The sequence below is a fragment of the Micropterus dolomieu genome, linkage group LG01 (genome assembly GCF_021292245.1).
Source record: "Micropterus dolomieu isolate WLL.071019.BEF.003 ecotype Adirondacks linkage group LG01, ASM2129224v1, whole genome shotgun sequence".
Taxonomy (NCBI): Eukaryota; Metazoa; Chordata; class Actinopteri; order Centrarchiformes; family Centrarchidae; genus Micropterus; species Micropterus dolomieu.
Window position 1 is genome coordinate 32,402,670 of NC_060150.1, and position 19,907 is coordinate 32,422,576.

At 40.3% G+C, this 19,907-nt stretch overlaps 1 protein-coding gene across 1 annotated transcript in view; it reads left to right on the top strand.

Moving 5' to 3' along the window:
* Positions 1–19,907, top strand: part of LOC123980925 (putative uncharacterized protein MYH16) — a 116,323-nt gene that overhangs the window by 20,809 nt on the left and 75,607 nt on the right. Inside the window, exons 3-6 of the mRNA XM_046065569.1 lie at positions 191–261; positions 5,924–6,047; positions 7,720–7,899; positions 8,739–9,008. Of these exons, the coding sequence (XP_045921525.1) occupies positions 191–261; positions 5,924–6,047; positions 7,720–7,899; positions 8,739–9,008 (645 nt within the window). The remainder of the gene's footprint in view (positions 1–190; positions 262–5,923; positions 6,048–7,719; positions 7,900–8,738; positions 9,009–19,907) is intronic.

Genomic DNA, 19,907 nt, shown 5'->3' on the forward strand with positions numbered 1-19,907 from the left:
AATTCAAAGTTGTATTAAGGTGAAAATGTAACTCTCTGTTTATTTTCCCTTAAAAGACCACATCAGTATGTAACAGTGATTAATCTACTTGGTAATAATGTACTTAAAAGTCACTCCAACATGTAAATTACACATGTCCATAACAAATTAATAATCATTGTTGCAAATGCCCCATGTGTTTCTTTCCCAGGTGTGTGAGGTTGATCTGAGGACTTTGTTGCTGGATGAGCTTGCTGGAACTGCGGCTCACATCCCACACAGGTATGTATAGCCAGGCTTGTTGTCTGGCTGACTTCTAACAATTATTGGTTACTCAGCTTCCCTCCTCATCAACAAGATAATTTTTTTTCTCAGCAAAAGTTTACTCTTGATTCAAATAACTAATTTTTTCATTTTAATAACTCCATGAATCGACCGCACACACACACACACACACACACACACACACACACATTGGGCCCCCAGTGCAGGGAAAGGTAACAGAGTTGGCCTCAGGGACTCTGTCTGTCCTCAGGGAGGTTGTGCTCTGTAGGGAGTTGCTGCAACATCACTGTCCCTATGGCAATATGCAAATCCCCATATGATATTTCCCACCATGCAGTGCTCCAAGGCCCCTAAAGACTTGTTCTGTTTCTACTTAAGACCTTTCTGGAAAGGCAGATTTATATCTTAAGTTTCACATATTTTGACAAAACTTATGAAAGAAGCATTTTCTGAATCTAAATCGTCATCGTCATATATAACGTGCCTATTCTTAGTTTTTTCCATCGCTAGCTAGACACCTGGACTCACCAGACCAGGAAGAGGTTTGATATGAAAATGACTTGAGTTCTAATAATCTCAATTGCTTACTGAAGCTGAAGCTGAAGTTACCCAGTGACAATTTTAAATGTGTTTAGCTCTGGCTATAAAGTAAGTGCCTTTATCAGTTGAGCAGCAATGTGAAGTGAGCTAAATTTCAGAAGGATCAGGCACACCCTGTTTTTGTCAGTGAAAAATATCCTGCAAATAAAACTGACCTAATGTAACAACCATGCACTTTAATTTTAGTTCTTCACATCAACTTCCCATTAATGTCTTGCCCTGACAATACAGAATGTAATTGATTTCCAAACATAGACATAATATTACAGTCAATGTTTGTTTTTTCAGAAACTGTCATATGAAAACTAAGAACATATCCGAATATGGTTGGAAGTAACCTGTCAGTAGTTTGACAGCCTGCAGTGTAGCCAATTAAAGCACCCAGCCAAGCAGGAATCGGTGGTCTGGCACAATGTGGCACAATTGAGTTTGTGGCGGTACAGGGTTTCTTTGCCATTCCTGCGAAAGGCACTGAAGGGCGTGATGGATCCTTGGTGTACTCGCTGTCAGACACACGGGGATTTGCATCATACCTTGAGCGTTTTAAATGGCTGCACATATAATAATGATAAAAAAAATGAAATAAATGAAATGAGTAAATCAGGTCTCATGAAATGAAATGACAGGCAGGTTGAAACAGCGGGTGAGTGTGTGTGTTTTTTGCCACCAGCGTCAACATTAAACACATCAGATTGAAGCCACCCTCCAGGGTAGCATCACTCAGCCAGGTGTGTGCGTGTGTATGTGTGTAAATGTGTGGGTGTGCGTGGTGAAACCTAAGTCTTTTATCTACTTTTCCATTTCCTCTGGTTTTTTGTTTATCTACAGATTTATTTATATATTTCCGTTGAAATGGCGTACAAGAACACACACACTCACACATTGATCTATCGATGTATTGATGTGTGAGTGGGTGTCAGTTTTTTATTTTCCATCTCCCTCCAATTTTTTAATTATTTTCCCTTAGTATAATCTCCTGCAGAGTTTTTTTTACACTAGAGCTAACTTGAGTGCTGTTTTTCTTTTGCCAACAGCAGTCAAAAGTTAGTTAGGTAAAAAAGAAGCTTTGACAGAATATCCTGATTCTCATTTGGGAAAGGTAGGAACTTATGTTATTTCACACTTGCAGTATCCCTAAGTGTAACTGTTCTAATTCAAAACTCCAAACTTTTCTTTTTAACAAAAGTGATGAGGTATTTAGGCTTAGAAGACTGGAGGTTCATTATTGTTATATTATTATTTTTGTTATGGCATTGCTTGTTTTTCTCTTGTCCAGCAGTTTTCCTGACAGTCTCCCAAGTCTTCCCTTACCAATTTCTTCTTTGCAAGGACAGTAGTAGATGCACATTCCTTTCTATCTTACTCCTCTCTATCCCTCCCTTCTCTCTTTCTCCCCCCCCCCCCTTCCCCCTTCTCTCTCAGGACAGGAGGAGGAAATGTCTCTTTTTCTCCATATTGACTTTCCCAGGTCAGGCTCCTCTCCTATTAGGCCAAGCTAACTGATCAATACACGGGCCTGGTGGGCTGCTGTGTGGACATGCAGACAGGCATACACAGCGGGCCGTGCCCAGGCCAAGTGCCTCGCTCATTAATACACACGCACACACACACATACATATTGTTATATACACATAGATATTACATTTATCTATACAAGAGCACACTCTCGTAAATAAAATTCACAATCATACAACTGACAGTGGAATCAGTTTCTAAAATTTTTACAATCTTTAATAAAAAGTCCCAAATCTTAACACAACTGATCTAATGCCTAAATCAATCATGTATGAATCTGTAAATTTTCATCCAGTCGGCTGCTTCCCTGTCAAAAACGAAGATGTTACAAACTCCTCCTCTCCCCTAAAATCTTCTCCTCTCTTCTCCTCCCCTGCTGTTTTCCCAGCTGGTGAGTTGTGACATCTGCAGTGCTGCGACATGGATAAGCAGCTGCCAGAGATGGGGGGAGGGAGGGACGAGGGGAAGGATGGAGAGCCATAGAAGACAATGCAGGAGAGAAGTGAAGAGGGAGGGGGGTGCCTTAGGGAGGGGTGAGGGGCACTGACAACTAGCAACAGTTAGGTGTACAGCAGCAGGGAGACAAGATTATGTGTGTGTGTTTGCATACGCATAAATGTGCATGTGCATGTCTTATGTGGTTGAGGGTGTATCTGCGTATGTAGTACTGTATGTGTGCATGCGTGCATGTGTGTGTGTTTGTGTGTGTGTGTGTGTGTGTGTGTGTGTGTGTGCATGGCAGCATGCCAGGCGGTGCCATCTGGCTGCTTGACAGAGCTCTTCTCATTAACAGGGAGGTTAATTGCTGTGGCAGCACCCAGGCTGTGTCAAACATCACCCTGGGGACATGGAGGCAACAGACGGTCTACATGTTTGTGGACGCATGTGCACAAATGCGTGCGTGGTTGTGTGTTTAAGCATAAAATGTGGCAGCCGAAACCCTAAAACTCTTTTCTCAACATAAAACATTAACCTGCAGTATATTAGCCCTGGGATGTGAAGAGGTTAGTGTAGGGGACCTGTGACCTGTGTGTGTGCATGCATGCATGTGTGCGCTTCTGCATGTATGCCAGGATACATGCATGTTTATATCATTCGTATGAATTATGTTTTGTTGCTGTAATGATGTAGAAAGAATTGGGTTTACAGAGCCAATGTCTATAGCCCTGAGGGCAAACACACATACACGCTCACTTATACGTACACAGACACACGCACACAGGGCAGGGGAAGGGGTGGCAATTTGCATGTTATTACTGCATATTCATGACTAATTTTGTTAGCCTTGCCTAATAGGCCTGAGTGACAGCTTGAGATATTGAGAGCCTGCTTTAATATCACACACTCACGATGATACACACACACACACACACACACACACACACACACACACACACACACACACGCACCCTCTTAAGTCACATTCACTTGCCCTGCTCTCTCCACACACTAATCATAACAACACTTAAGGCTCTAAATAGGAATTCCCTGTTCATCTGTTGGTTTGACATTGTGTCATTTGTTTAGCACAACTACTGTATTGTATATAACAATATAGTAAATCATATAGCCTCATTTGTTACATGCATAACCGTGACTTAATATGCACACACACACCGATACATGCACACACGCACCAGCTTGAATGGCATTTCATATTTATTGTCCTAAAAGAAGCAAAGAAGTGTAAAATACAACCTCTACCTGTTGTATTAAAAACCAGTTTCATACATTAATGGTCCAGAAAATAGAACCTTATGTACCATTAAGTAATACAAACTATGCTTATTTTCTTAAATTTTTTAATCTTTGTTGACTAAGTTATTAGCCTGGTGTGCGTGCATTTCTGTGTCTTTAAAAAGAGTACTTGGCCAAAACAAAATGATGTTCCTTATATCAGCAGTTTTCTGTAGTCAAAAATATGCATTTACACACAGCACTCTAAAATCCACCACCCCACTGTGCAGGTGAAAATAGGAATGAAATTGGCTGCAGTTGCTTTTCATTCAAAACCCTCTTTCGATTTTCAACTTGTTCCCATTTTAGACCATTCGTCTCTAAAGAATCTCCCCTAAATTTGAGGTGATTTAAGTATTTTTCCACCAGACTGACAGGAAAATAAGTTTTGAAAATGCTAATAAATAGACCAAGCCTTTTCCCTCTCTCTCCGCTCATCTAAAAAGCCCTAAAATAATATGAAAAATCATGTTATAATGCAACTGTAGAAGGTTTTGTCCTTTGTAAAAGTTGGGGAATGAAATTTGTGCATATCTTTAGGGAAAGGTTGTCTTTGTCTACACATTTATATACATCTAAAGGCTTCTGTGCATTCTTAGGAGTACACATAGTTTTTGTACATTCTTTTTTAAACAGATTTTCTTAGTGAAATGTTCAGCAAAGTGATAATTCATAACAAAGGAACACTGTAGTTAGAGTGGAATGAAAAAAAGGAAGTGAATTGATAGCACAGCAGCGCACACACTTTCCCATTCTCTTCTAGAGACAGAAAAAGACTATAACCTGAAGTCAGTTTTTTCACACTCTCCTCTGTGGCTTTTACGCCATTTGACTGAAAAGTTGTTTTTTTTTCCTGAAGTGAAAGATTTAACTCTCAGCGCTCTCTATCCACTCACATGTCACTTTTGTCAAATCTTGCCTTTCCTTTCCTGCTTGGTGTGAACGTGTAGACACGCTTGATCAAATGTGAGTTTAACATTTTTAATCTGCGCAAAGTTTCATCAGAATAACTCATCTCATGAGGCTGGTAAATATGAAATTGTGTGTGTGTGTGTGTGTGTGTGTGTGTGTGTGTGTGTACGTGCCTGTGTGTTTGTGAAGAGTATCTCACAGTACTGTGTGATCTGTTTTTTTCCTCTTCTTTTTTTCTCCTTCCATGTTGGGTGTGTGACAGCTGTCACTGGTGACTCAGAGAGGTGTCTGGGCAGAGTTAACGTATTTTCACCGCTGGGAAACACACACACATACACACTCACACACAGACATATATCAGCTCCAGTTGCTGTCACCTAGCACAAATTTCACCGTGCTCAGCATCTCTTTGCTGCTTTTGAATAGGATATTTATTTTGTTTTGAATCACCTATTACATTGCATGCACACTGCATGCTGTTCACATAGTGGTTAGTTTTTAAAGTTTATTATTCTAAGTTAGAAAGCATTACATAAATTAATTAAACATCTTAATTAACTATCAAGGTTCATTCAAAGTCAATTATGTGATTCTGTGTTTCTTCTTCTAATAAAGTAAACCAATTTAAAGACTTAGAAAACACTGATAAATAGTACATTGCCATATTCATGTTACTGTGTTCAGATCATATGATGATAATTAGGCTTTCACCTCTGTAAATCTCAATCACAAACCGTTTTACCATATTCAATACACTGGAAATTGTACTTGTGAATATATCAGTACTTGATCGTGTAACATTTTTGGGATTTACTTTCACCTGTTTTTTTCCCTGTAATTCTTCTTTGTCATCTATCATCCTCTCCCTCTCTTTGTCACTGTCTTTCTGCTGTAGTGCCGCTTCCTTGGTCCAGATAGCATCAGAGTTAGAAGATCTGAAAATCCAGTTGCAAACCAAGGACATGGTCATCTCTGATCTGGAGAGGGAGCTTGGAGAGAATTTCCAGCAAAAGCAAAAGGTAATCAAATTGTCCTGATTTAAGCTAAGTAACGAAGCATACACTACAGGATCACACCATGAAAATGTCATCAACATATATCTGTCCAGCCTTTAAAGCTTTTTGTGAACACATCTGCCTATTGGTTAAATACCTACATTGTTTGAAATGTTCTAATTTTTATTGAATACAGTATATAGTGTACGCCTACAGGTATTTGGCGTGACTTCCATTATTTCAAGGTCTTCTCACAGGTTTTAAGGTGCTTCCTAAAATAATTAAGCCTGCAATGTAAACAAAGAAATTGAATCTTATCATTTTAGCAGAATATTTTTTACAGTTCTAAGACTGACACAATTAAATGACTTGTTAAGGAGATTTTTTTGCAGAGTGCTTGTTATTGTTTAGAAGCCTGTCTGAGAGGTAGAGAAGTCTTTCTTTCGTTCTTTCTTGTTTTTTTTTTGTTTTTTTACGATATTGGTTTGGCAGCTATGCTAGAAGCGCTCCATGTGCAGCCAGGTTTAACAGGAAGCCGAGGCGTGTGTGATGAATTACCAGCATATCTCAGAGCCCTGGGTAACAAACATGGCGTTGCCGGCCAGGATTAAAAGGGAGAGTTTTTTACGGCCTTCCCACACCTCCTTACAGGGTGTCACTAAATTATACCCACTGCTGTTTTACTGTCTTCTGTGGCTTACGGTTAAGACACACATAAACACAACACAGGCTTGCAGAAATGCACACATACACACATACACACACACACACACACACACACACACATACACACACACACACACACACTTGTGCTTGTGGTAAACCCGAGCTTGTTGGTTGTTTATGTGTGTGTTGGCTGGTTACTGTTTGTTTATGCTGCTTGTGAGTTGACTCATTTGCACTGCTGCTAATTAGTGGTTTGTGTGATTACAGAGCCTTAGAGAAACAAGTAGAGTAACTGGAGCTTGTTCTGTTAATCATATTCTCAACAAGTGTGGATCCATTTTTTTCATTCTGCTTATGTTTCTGTTTAACTGGTACGCCTGTAATGCAGATGCACGGATAGATCTGCTGGCATGGACTCACATACACACACACACACACACACACACACACACACACACACACACACACGAACACACACACATCCTGGAAAAGATGATTGCCACAGAATTTCATCTTTGTTTGTTAGCAATAAGTGAGTTCTGTATGAACTGAATAAGTTATCAGAATCTGACACCTATGAGGCCCAATTAAAACTGTACACGCTTAACGATGAAAACGATGCATATTACACATTTAATTCTTTAGAATTTGTAAGCGTAGAATGTTTTCCTCGGTGATAATATCTGAATGACTAATTGTTGCACTGTTTCTTTTGCATAATCCATATCACATCATTCTTTTATAGTGGTTCAGGTTCATGTTTTCGTCAAGAGTTGCAGTTTTACTTGAAGAGGAATAAATATAAACATTTTAATAAATTATACTTATGGTAGATGGCAATCTTCCTTAATTACAAAGAGCTCTATTTAAAAAAAAAACACAGATAAAAATAGATTAATATTACTGCATGACATTTGTGAAGAAGTAATTAACATTTTTGAAACACAGCGTGAAGATAATTAGTCACATACTAAAAACAACTTTCTCCCTTTGAGAGACTCTTTAATGATTTAACTCCTTCGTGGGCCAGACTGCACTGCAGGCGCTGGGAAGCAGTGAGAGGCTGGCGCACCTGCAGAGTGAGCTCTCCTGTCTGCAGCGGATCCAGAAAGACAACATTAAGGAGATTGCTGAGAAAGACATCTGCATCACAAAACTGCGAGCTAACGTTCAGCTGCTGCAACAAGAGGGGGCCGGCGCACATGCTCAGGTGGGCAGAGACTCATGTGCATGAGTTGCAGCGGCGGAAAGAGATTTCAGATCTTTTGCTCATGTAAATGTACCAATACAACTATGTAAAAATACTGTGTAAAATGCATATTGTCATCAATATATACTTTGAGTATCCAAAATAAAAGTATTTAATCTGCAGTAAAATGTCCCACATGACCTATTCATTATTATGTATGACTTTATTAGATAAAACTGATTCATCACTGTGTAAGCAGCATTTTATTGTTGATGTTTTATTGTTGGTGGGTCTAGTTATATACAGTTAGGTAGTTTAGACAAGTAGTTTCCAGTAGACCCCTTCAAAGGGTGACAAGATAAATCAGAACAATTGAGAGATGAAGAGAAATAAAGAGAAGAAGAGAAGTTAATGAAATGAAAAAAAATAATTAGTGACTACACCTGTCAAATGAATGCAGTGGAGTAAAAAGTTCAACATTTCCATCTGGAAAGTGGAGTAGAAGTGTAAAGTAGCATAAAATGAAAATATACAAGTAAAGTACAATTATTAAGTAAATTTACTTTCCACCACTGATGAGTTGGGATTCCTATTTGCACACGTGTACTTACACATGCACATTAAAAACAGCTGATAATGTAAACGTAAATGCACTTACTTGCTGTCAATCAGTCACTTCAAATGTCTTCTTTTTTTTTTTACCTCCTTTCTCCGTCGCTGTTTTACAGGATGCTGCCTTGCAATGGGCCTCTTGGTGTTTCAGATTAGTTTTTAGATTAAGTGGCTGCTACCTCCTTTGTCTTACAGAGTGCAGAGATGTGACTGTCTGCACATTTCTCCTTTTTTCTGCCTGACTTTAGCTCTCCAAGCTGAGCGTGAGGGCGAGGGAGCTTCAGGAGGAGCTGAAGAGAAAAGAGGAGGAATGGAGGCAAAGAGAAGACGAACGGAGGCTGAAATATGAAAAGGATTGTCTAAAAGCAGAGGAGAGGAGAGGGCAGGAGAGACAAAAGAGAGAGGAGGAGTGGGTGAAGAAAGTGGAGGATGCGAAGAGGGAGATTGAGAAGGAGAGAAAGGCCCATGCTCAAGCCATTAAAAAGTGGGCTGAGAAGGCAGCTATTTTGAATTCTGAGGTGAGTATATTAATGTACTAAGTAGATCTATTGTATCTAACCAGGCTACTCAACAATAATGTGTAAACTTGGCTGCAAATAAGAAAATTGATTCTCTTTATTGTGTTCCCTCATTTTAATTCTCGTGTATGAAACAATGCCTTTTTTTGAAAAATAGTTGGGATAAGTACCTGCACAGCAACAATTTGTATAACCAAGGGAAGCTGTCAAAATATCACACTCAATAGTTGACTCATCAACATTCAATTAATAATTTAATTTACATTTTTAAAATAGTCTCTCCTCTTTTGAACTTGAATATTTACATTCCGTTTTGTCTTTAGGGCCTTAAATTAGTGCGTCAACTTGTAGTGCGATGAAGCTTTCTTAATTGACGTAACTATGTTTACTTACAGACATGATATTTACACGCATGCATGTACGCGCACTTATACAGACTTGTAGAAAAAACAACAACAAAACACTTCACCTTAATTCAGACCTAAGACACCCCCGCCCCCCACCCTCCCCTTACATCCTGCCATCTCGCCACAACCGCTCCAAATTAATCTGCAAAATATTGATTTGAGAAGCAAGAGGGTGGTGGGGGGGTTGGGGTGCGCAATTGCGACCGCATATTAATACGAACGGGCCGCTCTTCGTCTCTCCTCTATACTTTAAGATCCTCATATCTTCATAATTGATTAATGTTCCTTTGTGAAGTGGGGATGAATAATACATCAGTGGGCCTGCTGCACCCTCAGGCTGATGAGAAAATGTTTAATTTCAGTAAATGTAGCGCTCCCGCTCTCTTTCTCTCTCTTTCATTTTCCCTCTCTGGTTATTTGTGAGTGTTGGAGTATGTTTGTGAGTTTTCACTTGTGAGCTGAAGACTAGAGGAGTGTTGTTGATTTGCTTTTTTCGTGTTTACTGTCGGCTTGAAGCTCATGTTAAGCATCACAAACAAAAGGCAGCATCTGCATTTGCAAACATGAATGGATAAATTGGTGAAATGAGCTCAGTATTGTTCCATTAACTGATATAACTGCGAGCGCTGTGTCACTTTTACAAGCTGTTTACCTTCCTAAAAAAAAAAATCACTTTCCTTTAGACATTTTTTTACCCACTGCGTCAGAATGCACTGCGAGCATCAGCTGCTACATTATCCATCAGCAATCAGTGAAAACATGCAAATGTGCCATAAACCCACCTGATGGGGACAAGTAGCCTCTTCACCAGCCTGGAAAGGTGCCAGGAGGGTGACATATGTCACTTGCTGTGACTGGCACAGCCTGGCTCGACTCAGCTCATCTAGTTAACAATACTAATTATGCTAAACAGTAGCCTAATGATGATGATTAGGGATTTAAGAGCTACAGCCCAACAAGCTTGGTGTATGGTTTCGTGTGTGTGGAGGGAGTAGGGGGGTGGGGGTGTCTGGCACCTGATGTGAGCATCTGTGAAGTGAACATACACACACACACACACACATACACCCACAGGTCTCACTTCATGCCTGCTTAGCTTTGCTTCATTTTCATTTGAACTTGTGCCAGGGATGAAGGGGATCTATACACATGCACAGCTTCATACATACACACAGAGCACTAATTGAATAAATAATACTTATCTGTTAACAAGCATCCTAATTCGTTATGCTAATCAGCCTAGATAACCCAATTAACCTCATAGAGAGCTCCTCTTTGTGTTTATATGTGGGTGTGGATTTAAATGCCTGAGAGCACATTGGAGACACTTAAGAAAACACATTTGCCTAATTAGTTTTCAGTAACATAGACAAGCATTTATGTTTTTTCATGTCCTTATTGTTCTGCTTTTGAATGCAAGGTAATATGCTTTTCCACACCAAGGAAAGAAGTGTTATTGAATTCATGTGTTTTTCTACATACATATGTGATGATATATGCATTTATATGTATTTCTGTCTGCCCTCTGCCAGTCCGTCTCTCAGTTGGATCCACATGGACATGTATATTTTTACAACTATTATGGTAGTTTAAACAGAGTGTGTATTTGTTCAGAGAATGTCTGCCTGTTCCATTAGTTTATGTCCTTGGAAATACAATTTGGCCTCAAGTTCTCTCCGTTTATTTAAAACCTTCAGTCAGCGTCCCCATCTTAATAGTGAGCAGTGTTTCCTCTCGTTTAGCTTCTCCACTCATTATCCGGGCCATGTGGAAGAGACAGTGTTTAGAGAGGAGAGGGAGAGAGACTCGGAGAGAGGGAAAGAGGGAGAAAATGAGTAAAAGCGAGCGCACACCAGAAAGTAAAAAGACACAGGGAGTGACTGAAAGAGACAGAGAATGTAGATTTTCTTTGAACCTGACCACAGCTTCTTGTGCTTCTAATGAATGGAGAGGAGAGAGAAGGGAGGGGGACACCCAGACAAGACTGTCTTTGTTGTGCCCATGAGAGAAAGAGAGAGAGAACACAACAGATTTATGTCTTACAGGAAGTCTTCCCATATTTGTGGTGTTGCAAGCCGCCTATCCCGAGTAGTGTTCATGCTCTGGCTTTTAATTAATAGTCAGTTTAAGTTTCTGTGTGTATGTTTGTATGTATTGAGTATTCATGTACGTGTGTGTTTGCCTCTGTGGGATGCGCATGTTTCCCTGTGTTTGCAACATTTAGCTATGCAGTTTATCATGTGGAGTTGTGTAGATGAAAATTAGTTTTGACAGAGTAGTGCTCATGTGCTCTGGTTTGCTTTGTACAGCAGACTGTGTGAGAGCTTCAATTAAAAGACAGTGTCAGAATTAGTTGGAATTACAACCACCTGTCAGCTGCATGCTACTGTATAAGTCTGTTTGTAAATCTGTCTCCATGTCTGTCTGTCTTTTTTTTCCTTCCATGTCCTTTGATTGCCCTTGGTTTTCTTTTTTAGAACAGTTTAAGGGCAACCCTCAAAATTGACTTAAGGTGTTTTTAAAAAAAAAGAGAGAATTGTATTAAATGCTGCACCCAACATTAGCATTAGGTCATGGCACCTTTGCTAATGTGCTAATGGAATTCACTGTGGTGTGCTAAACTGCAGGGCTTAATGTTCAAAGCCTGCACTTTTGTAATGGGGTAGACCAAACACCGGATGCTACTGTGTGAAGTACAGGTCTTGAATGGGGGTGCGATGCTAATATTAGCTTATGCTCACATCAGCTGAGTCATCTCCTCTGTGTCCTTGGCTTATTAGCTGATTTAAGACTGATTAGATCAGTCTTGCACGAACATGCACTGGCACGCACACACACATACACACCAAATTTGAATATCAAAATGGAATTGCTTGACCAGTGAAAACTAGATTAAATCAAAATGTTTGCATCAAGGTGTAGCTAAAACAGATGACTGTGCATATTTTAATGCACCGTGCTGCATTTAAAGCCTTTATGACATTATCTAAAGCTCATGTTATGCAAACACATTTTGCACGTCAAAGCTACTTATGTTGAGAATACTTGACGCTCCTCTTTTTTCCTATTCCTTGATTTGACTTCATGAGATCATCACCATAGGTATTGATTTTGCACTCCATTTGATGGCATTTTAGTGAGCTAACATGTGTATGCCTCTTCCATAATAACATGCCACAGAAACAAATTATTGATGTGGCCATGTGCCACGGACATGTTGATAGGACTTAGGTAAGAAATGAGCATGAGACAGTGTTCACCCTACAGCTTTGTTATTTCAACCCCCTACCCGTGAAAGTGTCTCTTCATCTAGCTTAGTCAAGGTTATATAAACAGACTGGCCATTGCTTTGCACCCAACAAATGCCGCAAATAGGGTTTCTTCTCTCCAGTTTCCAGGAACTGTCAAGAAATTGCGCTGTTGCTACCAGGTCAAGTCTCCTGACAACCTCACAATGTAGTGGGTGATATAAGTTTGGCCTAGAAACCTCCCACATCCATATTCTTCCTTTGAAAAATTATTTCTATTGTGTCATTTTTGTGGTTGATGTGAGAACCCATTGCACTCCTGTTTCTTCCTATTTGAATGTGTTGCTCAGTTCTACTGTGAGCTATTTGATCAGCTCAGAACACGATGTTACACTTTCAGATAGTTGTTCTGGTAAACAAGGGAAAGTTGTTTTGCCATCTGTTAGAGTTTGAATGTGTCAATTTCAGTACTTTTCACGTTAGATGAGAGGTATTGAAGAGTACTCTGCCAATGTAAAATGTGTACGTTGTTGTGTGCTCATGCACAGGATCGAGGGTTTTATACCTCTCTTTATGCGTGTGTCTGTGACAGTTTCTTCTCAAGATGTTAATTCCTCTCCTCCCTGTTGTTGTCATGCTTACACCAGCAGTGCCTGCACCAGGGAGACGAAGACATATTGGTGTTAATGAAAAGCCCTCCTAAACTCTCCTCCCCGCATGAATGTTTAAACATGCTTGTCATAACATTCATTCGCTCACACATGACAGCTAGCATCTGCAGCTGCCTTGCTCGCCCTCAATATTTTATCATACCATCTCCCCTAACCCCACACAAGCACAATGGCTGTGTGTTAGCAAACTGAATAATAATGACTCAAAACAGGCTGTGTTCAGACCCACTGCCAGTACTGGCCATGCATAATGGATTCAGCAACACCACAGGTCTCATAATGGTACAATTAGTCAGTCTTAAATATGAACAAACGAGTGAAAGGCCAAATGAAGGAAATGCAGTTATACACAGAGAGAAAGACAAACAGAAGACGAGAGATAAACAAAGATGAGTAGATAAAAGACAGAAAGAAGAACAATGGAGAAAAGCAAAACAGAAAAAAGGGGGAAAGTACGTAAAGAAAAAAAGGAAAAGAACAAAGAAAGAAAGAGAGATATCATCATGTCCATATACAGTATGCTATTCAGAAGTCCCATAACACTGCAGGTCAGCAGTTGTGACCTTGGTGGTTTTGACAGAAGTGGTTCACCATGGTAACGGTTGGTCTGCAACCCTCAGAACACCCCCGCACCCCTCATCACTCCCCAACCTTCCTTACTGCCTCTCTGCCAGTTTGATTGAACGCACAATTGAAATGTCATGCCTCAGCAACACACATGCACACGCACCAGATCAAACCGACTGAAACAGTGGGATGAAAGAACAGGGCGCGTTTTGTGCAAGTCAAAATGAGAGAAACCCGAGGTAAAAGTAACACACTAAGAGGCGAGAAGGGTTTTAGTTTGGCTTTATATCACTGTAGTGTTTCAGATGGCAGGAAAAAGTGGGGTTAACATTGTGTGGTGGACTAGGGGACCTAGGCACACAGCATCAAAGCAGAGAGGCTTGTCATAGCCGCTGAATACAGAATCAAATGAATATTAATGCGGAACCAATTACCTCAGGGAAATGTTGTCTGTAGGTTAGCTTTGCTAACGCATGTGTCTCACCTTTAGCAAAGTGGAAGCAGTGGGGGGAGGCCTGGAGGGTGGACAGCAGTGATGTATTCGTTTTCCTCCTAACAAGCTTGTCTACGCCTGCTAAAATAGAATTGTCCACAACACAGCTCCTTCCCTCCTCTCTCCTTGTTTCACCTAAATGCAAACTGCTATTTTTTTATGAGTTATGGAGAGAATATATCATACAATTCTTCAACAATGCCTATGGCTAAGTGGGAGTTATTGGCACCATGCCTGACAACATTGCTTGTTTGCAAAGATTTGATAAGCACCTACAGTTATTGCTACAATATTGGCTAAAGTTTTTTTTCTATATTAAGCTTGGTTAAATAATTGGACTTTTGAACTTAAGACAATGAACAAATGGGCTTTTAAAGTTCCATTTCATTAACAATTTTTAAAAATGCCCCCGTTATACCCTGCAAGCAGCAGTTCTGAGGCTCTGTAGTGGTGACATGTATACTATCTTGTTGTATGAGCAGCTTAGCACAGTGCAGCACTAATCTGTGCAGGTCTCTAGCTGCTGCTGATCTGCATAAGCGACTGTGGCACACTTAAAGCTGCTCGCTCCTTAAAGCCCCTTCTAAATCAGTGTTAAAGCCTTGATAATAGACCTCACTGACCAATTGATTGGCCTTCATATGTTTACAGCTCACTTTAATTGCCTCAAAAATTCCATTTATCAGCCATGTGTGTCCATGTATGTATGTATGTGTGTGTGAAAGCATGCCTGTCCATCGACAAAAAGACCTATTGATTTATCAGCATCGGGATTTGTCCCGTTCACCGTACATAAAACCCCTGCGTATGTGCTGTTCAAAATGGGAAATGGCCCCATCGATTCCCTTAAGTTGGAGCCCAAATGCTAAAGATTTTTGGATAAGCTTTCTCATTATTTAAGCTGAAATCAATAGGGGAGAGCATGGGTCTAATGAATGAACGGGCCACAGATCAGATGGGGTGTGCTCATCCCTGGCCTGTCCTGGTCGATCTGTGTGGGTGCATGTAAGTGTGTGTATGTGTGGGTAAGAGAGAGAGAGAGAGAAAAGCAGGTGAAGCAACAGAACAAGGAGCTGTCAGAGTTTCACCAGAAGGAGAAGATGCGTCTCTCTGAGGTACGGAAAATGTGAGAAAAAAACCCTTCACTGCATTCATGTGTGTCACTGTTGTCCTCACATTCATTTAGCTGTGGTTTCCCTCTCATTCTTAGCCTGGAATCTGACTCCACAGCCCGAAACAAAAAATGTAAAAGCAATGGAAATTCATCATCTGGCCTCATCTGGACTCATCTGACTCATGGGTCAGTGTAGTTTGATCTGATCTTCTTGCTTAGACCACATCCAAGGGGGAAATACATAATAAAGTAAAAAATATACAACAGGAAAACCTTCTCCAAGTGATCATGGAAGTGAGCCAAGAGGGGAAATTTAAAAAAAAAATTACTCCTGATACTCAACACCTACAAATTATAATTTTATTAAACATGCATCTACATGGGAATATAATATGCATGTGGCTGAATGTGTCAGCCAGTCAGCCGGAGACAAATACACACAAGCACTCGCACATAGAACCTACCCCTCCCAACCGCAGCCCCTTTTGGCAGACCTTTTGGTTTTTCCACTTTCCATTCTTTCCACTCTTCTGAAATATCAAAATGATACAGAGTGCTGTATCTCTAGGAAATTGTCTTTGGCTGAGCGTGCAGACACTGCCTTTCAGAGTATATTTACCACACAGCTGCGAAGAGTTTCATTTTGCAGTTTGGCCAACTCATGGAATTAACTACATTAATTAGCCACAGCTGATTTTGCAGACAGTTGTCATTTCAGCTGGTGAAACTGACACTAATCTAGACTAAACATGAGATGCCTGCAGACATATAAAGTTAATGATAAATTGATCAAATCATAATCATTAAATACAACATACATGAGAAGTGGGATTCTTAATAACTATTTAGTGGATTTCTGCCATGCGGCTTCAAACATGAATACAATTGACTAATTTCAACAATATCAACAAAGAGGGGGACTCTGGAGTGCAAATATCACCAACAGCCTAATTTTCAAATAGTAAACTCCCTGTCCATTCCCCTCACTCCCCACTAAGGTGTCCCGCCTTTCAACTCATAAATATGGAAGGCGAAAGATGATGAGATTCACGGACAAGAAAGGAATCAAAATCTATTGTTGCGTGTCCTTTTCCCCGTGTAAAGTTTGGATTAAATGTCACACATTAGCATGTGAACTTTTAAATGAGCTTGTTTGCTCTCCGCGGTGTGGGGCATGTAAATACCCATCTTGAGTATGGAATGGGGGTTACTTGGTGGGGGGTGGGTGGTTCACAAAAACTGGGAAGTGTAGGACATATTTGAGTGTTACACTGGCAATTAGGCCGTAGCAAGGGACTGGAGTACCAAACAGCTCTATTGAATGGTTACGTCTAGCTGGTGTTCCATACCTGTGTGGCAGATAGTGGCAGATGGGAACGCTCCCTGATGGCTATAGCTTCTGGTGATTTGAAGGAGATGATTGACAGGCACTCCCGAAATGAGATGATTGACATGCGCTGTCAAAATGAATCCACAAAAAATTCAGGTGCGAGTGGAAAGGAATGTGTGTGCGCAAATACGCATGGATATGTGTACATTGTAACCTTGGTGGAGTGTAGCGCTGAGATGCTGACCATCAAAGATTTCACACATCAGCTGCCTAAGTCTTGTGTACTTTAAACTTATGTACTATTGTTATATTCTATTTTTCAGTATTTAACTTCCAGAGATTAGTCTAATAATACCAACATTTAGCAATGATAATATGTATAGTATAAGTATAAATATGTCTGATTTGTTTAAAAAGAAGTCAGACAGAACCTTATCTTTCTGAGCTCACAATGTGTCATGATGATGTGTGCGTGTGTGCATTTGATAATAATACCATTCTCTATGTGCACATTTTTTTTCAGTGACTATGATTCCCTTTGTTTTAAAATGCGAGGCTGTTTATTTATTGACATAATTTCCTCTCAGTGAAGGGCTTGTGTCTGTAAAACACATTAAAATCATAATGCAATCTTTGCTAACCCAGGAGCAATGTTATTGTTCTATTATACTCACTGAACAACACCATCCCAGCCTGTTTATCAATCCAATATCTCATAATGTGCTCTCAGCCTGGTCATTTTGAATATAAAAAGATCTCACACTGTTATTGTACCATATTTCCTATATTTAGTATTAATCTCTTGTTCTGACATGGATCTGACACATCCAATATGATATTTGATTAGTTGTTGGGGTTTTTTGTTAGTTTTTTCATAGTCTCCAGGTGATATTGGATACATGTGCAGAGCTGGTATTATGTTGGCTGTTCCATCTGGGTATAAAAATGATTTAGTGCGTACTCAGCACGCAGTGTCATTGACTAGCTTTAATTTCACTGCAAGGGTGGGCTTTATTACTCTGCTTCTCTCCGAGTGTGTGTGTATGTGTGTGTGTTTGTGTGTGTGTGTGTGAGAGAGAGAGAGAGAGAGAGAGAGAGAGAGAAAATGAATGTTTCTGTTCATATGTATTTTGTGTTTTCATGCTCGCCGGTGTAGCAGCTTGCCACACCTGTGCACACACATGCACATGCACAGCTCTGTGTATCTCCATGCCTGCTGTATATCCAGCATCTTCAGCATGTAATTACCATGCCATGGAAGAATCAACTAAACCAAGACGTGGAACAACTCTCACATCACACTCAGGTCGAGCCGGTGGTCCCAGTGCAAGAAACAGAGGGGGCTCCACTTTGCCGTGACAAACCTTACTTCTGATCAAATGCTACAGAGCCATAATCATGTTTGTGCCACTGAATTCTTTAACCTTTCCATGACCCCGCTGAATGCCAGCGGCCCAATCATAGAACCTAATTGAATCTGCTCGGCGGCGCCCCCCGACTGATGAAAAAATAAAATTGGAGGTGAAAAATGAATACAGCAGCAGAGAGAGAGAGAGAGAATGAGGGAGGTGATGCTAGTGGTGGTGGTAGGGTCGCATTGCAGTTTTATAAATACACAGATGTGCTCACAAACACACACCCAGACCACGTACACACAGTCACACCTTTTTCAATCCCGCAGGAGAAAGGGGAGTGGGAAATGACAGAGAGAGAGCGAGAAAGAGAAGGATGTAGAGAGAGATAGAGAGAGAGGTTGGGCCCAGGTTTCTCATTACCCCCTCGGCCCATTCGGAGGATATTCCTATAAGATAATCTGATTTATTTGCAATTTTCCTTTAAGCGGCTTAGTGTTTACCTCCAAGATTAATATTTTTCTCTGTTATTAATATCAGACTGTAATTAGGAGTGATGTGTCTCGCTCTGCACAGTTCCGTGGCCGCCAGGCAGCTAGCTGGATGAAACTCTCGTTGCGACTCTGTGATCCTGTTTCACAAGACAAAAAAAAAGAATTAGAAAAGGGAAGGAAGTTTTGAAGGAGGGAAGAGGCTGCAGGGTGGGGATGTAGAATTACAATTGCGGCATACCTGTCTTTGTGTTTACGGTTGTGTGTATGTGGTTGAGGGTGCAGGACCGTGCGAATATGTGAGTGTGTATTACTTTAGTTTATGTGCGCGTGTGTGACAGTGTGATGGTCCCCTCTGATTGATAAGGTGTCTGTGCTGGCTGCAGATTGCTCTTGCTGATTGCTTTTGAGAGCTCCAGCTGATTTATAATCAGAGCGGGATGAAGGATTGAGCTGTGGATTGCTTATCTGTTTAGCCCCCTCACAACATAAACTGACAAATTATCATGTTGAACCACACACACACATAGGCACACACACACACACACGCACACACACATGTGAAAGGAAAAAAAAAGTAATAACATGGACCTTCTTATTAAACACATACAGACACACTGTCACATCAACGTAATTTTGCAGACACTCCGGCCACACAGAAGACAAACAGGTTTATTCATCAGCCCGTCACATTTTCATGATTGCCCAAAAGAGTGCAATCAATCTCATTTGTTTACAGATACACTGTATGTAAGTCAAGTTAAGTTGCAATTAACTTATTTTATGCACTTAGACTTTTAATTTGCTCCATGCTGAAGAATTGGAAGTTTCTGTACCATATGGTTGTTCTCCTTTTTTTTTTCTCCTTGCTGGTTATTTTACCTGATATATAACTGCTTTTACCTGCTGTACGCACGATCACATCCGTAATATCTGCACTGCGGGAAGAGTGGCTAAAACGCCTAACTAACAAATACACATATTTTTTGTACCAAGTGAAAAGATTATGCTTGTGTTTAAAACAATATATTTATATAGTATAACTAAAGTAGGTGTTTGTTGTTTTCAATAAAGAGGCTGGCATATTATGTGAGACTAATTTCACTTGGCAAGCCAGAGTACAAGCCAGCAGGTTTAAATGCTGACAGGTTTAGTATGCCCTATGGCACTGTGACAGTTCTGTGAGTGTTTGTGTGTGTGTGTGTGTGTGTGTGTATACACATATA